General features: G+C 59.3%; 1 protein-coding gene across 1 annotated transcript in view; it reads right to left on the bottom strand.

The window, feature by feature from the left end:
- Positions 1 to 876: 876 nt before the first annotated feature.
- The window catches only part of IL21R (interleukin 21 receptor), a 48,820-nt gene continuing 43,946 nt past the window's right edge, over positions 877 to 5,750 (bottom strand). Inside the window, 4 exon segments of the mRNA XM_007950284.2 lie at positions 877 to 1,620; positions 3,415 to 3,499; positions 4,236 to 4,338; positions 4,765 to 4,942. Coding sequence (XP_007948475.2) covers positions 877 to 1,620; positions 3,415 to 3,499; positions 4,236 to 4,338; positions 4,765 to 4,942 — 1,110 coding nt within the window.

The raw sequence follows: 5,750 nt of genomic DNA, 5'->3' as shown, positions 1-5,750 counted from the left end.
GGAGTCAGAAGAACTCCTGGTTGGTGGGGAGCTGCCGTGAGGCAAGGCTGACTGACTTTCAGCCCGGAAACCCCCCAGTGCCCCTCTGCAGGTGGGACTGCCCCACAGGCACTGAGGCTGCTGCCACGGCTGGTTTCTCACCCCCACCCACCTCCGGCGCCCGCTCGGTGCTGGCCACAGGAGGAAGGAAGCTGACGCCGTGGAGGGTCTGCTCTGGCTGTACACAGCACACAGGTGACCCCCCTCAGTTTCTCCCTGAGGTAGGTCACGTGGGCCCCACTGTCCAGACAAGGAGACTGGAGCTCGAAGAGGATGTGGCTCAGCCAGGAGTGTCAGGATTGGGACCTAGGCCCATGGGTCCCCCAACAGTTGCTCCCCTCCCGAAGGTGGCCGTGGGCTCTCTCCATCTCCCTCCCTCAGAAGGGACTTCCTGCAGCCCCTGGCGGAGGACTGAGTGGTGTCTGTCCCAGGCAGTGCTTTGACCTCCTGGCAGCCCCTGCAGGACACCAGGGAGGCCACGTGGCTCCGAGCATGCACACTGCTCATGCTTCTGCACACAGGTGAGCTCACATGGGCAGACGCACGTGGCAGGGCAGACGCACGTGGCAAGGCAGACACACGTGGCAGGGCAACCTATGTGCAGATAACCATGGGACCGCTCCTGTAGCCACGGGCCTGCAGGCCACTCACACACGTGGACAGGCAATGTGCACCTGAGCCCTGCATTCGTGTTAGGATGCACATGCCATGCAGTGAACACCAGGCTCGGGTGCCAGTCACGAGACCAGATTGCCGGGCTTTCCTTGTCCCAGCCCAGACAACCTGTCTCTGGCTTGTGGCCGTGGCTGGGCTAGCTCTGGATGGCCCGCCACCTCCCTAGCTGGCCTGGGGCCCAGGTACTGAAGGTGGAGGGGCCATGACCACCCACTGGCGCAGGTAGCTCCTGGGTGGGTCCTCATCCCTGGGACTGGTAAAGCCACACTCCACAGGGCTGCCACAGTCAGAGCCCGCAAAGCCACTGTCGAACGTGTCCATGTCCAGGGCAGCTGGAGGTGAGCCTGCCTCGCTGTCGAAGATCCCACCGGGTAGACCATCACCCCAGGGTGGTTCAGGGGCCCAGCCCGCGGTAGCTGCCAGGGGTAGGGTCAGCCTGTCAAGGAGGCTTCCCAGAGGGCCTCCCAGCCCAGGAGGGCTTTCGACCGAGACACAGCCACAGGAGAAGACTGTGGCCTCCGTGCCCAGGCCAGGCTCCGGGCCTCCGTCCAGATTCAGGGCTGGGTAGCCGTCATCCCCACAGCTGCAGGCCCAGGAGCACGGCCCCTCTGCGCCCACCACGGTCACTGTGTCGATGGACACCAAGCCGTACGGCCGGTCTCTCTCCTGACTGTAAATGGAGTCACCCAGGCTGCCAGCTGCTGATGGGGCTCGACCCCAGGAGCCCGGGTCCAGCACCCCGTCAGCCTCCAATGCATCTGTGGGCTCCGGCAGCTCTGTGGGCATTGGTCCTTTGGCTGGGCTCTGTGATGCGCAGTAGCTCCACACTTCCAAGGTGGAAGGCGGCCCTGGGGCTCCGGGTCGCAGCTCCAGGCTAGAGGCAGTGAAGGGTGCGCCCACCCATTTCTGTGGGAGAGAGACAGAGAGAGAATTGGGATGGGGTGGAGGTAGGGCATAGAGAGACAACGACAGAGAGAGACACAGAGATACAGAGACAATACAGAGAAGACAAGCAGAAAAGAGACACGGAGAGAGACAAAAACACATCAGAAGACAGAGAGATGAGTCAGGACCACGATATGCCCCCTGCAGAGGTGATGTCCACCACTGTCCCTGCCCCAGTTGGGGCCTGGTTTTCCCACCTGTGGCATGGAGCAATGGCCCGCAGTAGCCTGCCTGCCTCAACCACCTGTGGCTCCGTGGCCTGGGGTCTGTGTGGTACAGAGCCCAGATCCCCGAGTGCGGGTCACAGAGCAGGTGGGCCTGAGGTCTCAGTGCTCCGTGTTTCCTTTCCTTGGTGACACTCTTGACAAGCTTCTCCCATGTATGGTCCCCATGTACGGTCGCCGGGCCCGGGCAGCAGCTCAGCTCTCTCCTCACTTCATCTCCCCAGAGGCACACACAGTACCTGTGTTGTCTCTGTAGCCCTATGTCTGTTTCTGTCGTTGGCCTCAGTGGACACCACCCACCCCACCCTGACCCTCTCTCTCAAATGGCAAACTGTGTGGAAAGGACTGTGTACACCTTGCAGATAAAGGTGATGCTAGGGTCCTGAGGCACAGAGGCCCCTACTTGAAGGACCCTCCTTCTCCCATCATGATGCAAGAGTCTCTGTCCAGTCAGCAGAGAAAAACCCCTGAGAACCGACATCTCTCATGTTGCATCTTCCCCCCTCAGAAAGCACATCTTAGAACTCAGCAACAGGGCTGCCAGCATGGATTTGAAGTCACTCCTCAGCTGTGTGGCCTTGGGTTAGTTCCCTACCCTCTCTGTGCTGCAGTTTCCTCATATGTAAAATGAGCCTAATAACAGTAGCCTCCCCATCAGGTTGTCGTGAGGATTAGATGATTAGATGAGCTGATATGTGGGAAGATCCGAGAGCAGAGCCTAACCACACAGCAAAGTAATTATAAATAACATGCTGTTAGCACTTCAGGCAAAGGCAGAGGATAGAAGAAAAGATCGGCGTCCCTCCCACATGGATCGGGTCCAGGGCCTTCCCTGCCCTGATGAAGTGCCTTCTCTCTCTGAGCTCAGGCTCCCCTTCAGTCTGCCCACCCTGCAGGGCTGCTATGGGCACGAGGGCCTGGAGGGCGGGGAGGCCCAGGGCCCCTAGCACAGCCCCAGCCGACTGCAGGCGCTCATCCCCGTTTCCGGGCTTCCAGGCAGGGCCTGGAGAAGGCGGGGCTGCTCTTCCCTCACCACCACATCCTCTCTGCGGCGGCCTGTCCCATCCCCGCGAGTGGGTGAGAGCCGGAAATGGGCACAGATAACCCTGTGGGTGCAGCGGGTGGCAGCGGTGGCTGGGGCCTAGGAGGTGGGTGTGTTTTTCGGGTGAGGTCGTACCCTTCTCAGAACCCTCTTCCTTTCCACCCCCGCCCCCAGTATCAAAAGCATCAAAGAAGAACCAGGAGGCCATCTGTGGCCCCGGGGTCGGGGAGGAAGGCTCTCAGGACCACCATCATACCCCTCCCCCAGAGTGGCTCCTTGGGGTGGGGAAGGATGGGTGATCTGGTGTCAGGCACACTCCGCCCCCAGGAACGAGTCCCTCCACTGTGGAGCAGGTGGGAGACCCAGCTCTTATGCTAGGCCTGGCTGGGCCCTGCCCAGCCTTCAGGGTGAGGCCGGTCCACCCTCTCCTGGGGTGATGGTGGAGAAGGGCTCCAGAGGCAGGGAAAGGCTGGGGTCAGGGGTTCTCACCTTGAAGTCCCCCCTGTGACCCTCGTACAGTGGCTGAAAGAACTGCTCTGGGCTGGGTACCTGTACCCACACCTTCTTCCACAGCCTGGGGGAGCAGAGAGACTGGTGAGGACCCCACATGCCCTCCTGCAGAAGCTTCCCCCAGCTCTATCCCGAGTCGCAGCCCAAGCACTGCCCCTCCCTCCCCGAGCCTCAGTTTCTACGTCTGTAAGATGGGTTGGAGAGCCTCCCTCACAGGCTGCTGAAGAGGCATCGAATTGAAGGGCTCAGCCAGCTATTCAGTGTTGGGCAAATGTTGCCCTTTGGGACCCCCAACCTCCTCTTCACCAGCTGGGGATGGCCAAGTGCCAAGCCCAGAGGGCAGCAGTAGGGTGCAGAGTGAAAGCAGCACCCAGCACCAGCACACCACAGAATCAGTCCGTCAGTACCAGTCTCTCCCGCCCTGAGCCTCTCCTGCCTTTGTCTTATTCCCTGCAGGAAGGTGAGCAAAGGGGTCACTGCCTGCCAGGCCCTGCCTGGGGCCTGCCACTTAGTGAGGACTCGGAAAACGACAACCAGGAGACTTAGTGCGACCAGCAGCACCGGGCAAGGCCAGTGGGGTCGAAAATGCACTTGCCATCAGCGGCCTCCGGTGACAACCTTCAGCAGAAACCCCAAATATGAAACAGTTGAAAGCAAAATGGCTCTGGTTGAAGCAGAAGGGGTGGGTGGGGCTGGATAATCCCACCAACCCCTCCCCCACCTGGTCCCCTTCCAACCCTGGGTGTGTGTGTGGGGGCAGGGGTGGTGTCACAGCAAGGCGACCTGACTCCTGGCCTCACCTCCAAGGCAGGTGGTACCTCAGGCCCAAGAAGACAAGGAGAGGGGCTGCAATGATGAGGAGCAAAAGGCCAGGGTGCTGTCCTCCGGTCCCTCCCTCTGGGTCTGGGAAAGAAGCATATGGGGCAGGTGTGGGGAAAAAAATCGGCTGGGGTGGGGTGCAAAGGGGTGGGGAGGCTACTACAGATGGGTGGGGCCTTGAAGTGAGATGGATCTGGGCTCACCCCCACCCCAGAGAAGGGACTTCATCTCTCTGAGCCTCAGTATCCTCGTCTATATAATGGGGGCAATGACACCCCCCCACACACAGAGTTATTAGGAGGATCAAGTGCCCTGGTAGAAGCACCTAGCACCCAACACAGGGCCTGGCAAGCAGGGGCTCCAGAAATGTGGCCAAATTGCAGAGAAGATGGTTGTACTGGCCGCGGCCCAGTGAAAACCTCCCAGCCGAACAGAAATCACAGGGCTGGGTGGCTGGACTGAGGCCAGACTGGTACTAGGATGGGATGTCCACCCCGTTGTCACACCTACCCTTGGGCTGGGTCTGAAAGATGGCTGGGTCACTCCACTCGCTCCAGGTCCCTCGGAAGGAAGAGCCAGGCTGTGGCCCTGCCCGTACCTGCACCTCATAGCTCGAGCCTTTGTGGAACTCCAGGGCAAGGAGGGAGATGTGTGTTGAGTCCACGGAGACCAGCTTTCTCCTTGGGCTCTGCCAGCAGCGGAAAGGATGCATGGGGTCCAGGTTCAGTCGGGCCAGCCCCCTGCCCGCAGCACACCCACCTCCACCAGCCCAGGTCAGAGGGTGAGTTTCTCCTGCAGAGCCCTTTATCTCCCCAAGAGAACCAGGCCCCACCCAAGTCTGGCCACTGAAGTGTGGACGATGTAGGTTTCTTGACACTGCCTTGGCCTCCCCTGTGACACAAAGTTGTGTTCTGTTCCCCCTTAATCCTAACCCATCCCTGGAAGCTCTGGCAGGGGACCTCTCTGCTGGGCCTGGGAATGTTGTAGAAGGGGCAACGAATATGCCTAAAAATCTTTAACTGGAAAGTTCTAAAGAGTGGACTCTTGGGGATTCTTTAATGGCAGACATTCTCAATAGTGAGTGTTTCTGGAGGTCTTCTACTTTAGATATCTGAGCAATAGTTCCTCCGGCCTCCTCACACCAGGGACATTCTGAACAACAGCCGCCACAAACCATTCAAAACGATGAGTGACTCTCGCATTTTCAGTGACAAATAGTTTAAATCCTGGGCGATCTTGGAGCCCCAAAAGGTCAAAGAAAGGACCCTTCCAGAAGCCTTCCCATGAAACAATGGGCCCTCTAACAGTAGACAGTTTTAATTACTGATGCTTCTGGAACTTCTCAACTGTGGTCATTCCAGGGAAGTGGGGAGGTTCCAGATAGCCCGGTCACATCAGAAACGCCCATCGTTAGGACTGTCCTAGGCCTGAGGTAGGAGCTCTGGTGGCATAGTGGCTAAAGCACTTGACTGCTAACCAGAAGGCTGGCGGTTCAA

This window comes from Orycteropus afer, unplaced genomic scaffold, assembly GCF_000298275.1.
Source record: "Orycteropus afer afer isolate SDZICR_OR568_19922 unplaced genomic scaffold, OryAfe1.0 scaffold00266, whole genome shotgun sequence".
NCBI classification, from domain to species: Eukaryota; Metazoa; Chordata; class Mammalia; order Tubulidentata; family Orycteropodidae; genus Orycteropus; species Orycteropus afer.
This window is presented reverse-complemented; position numbering and strand designations above follow the sequence as displayed.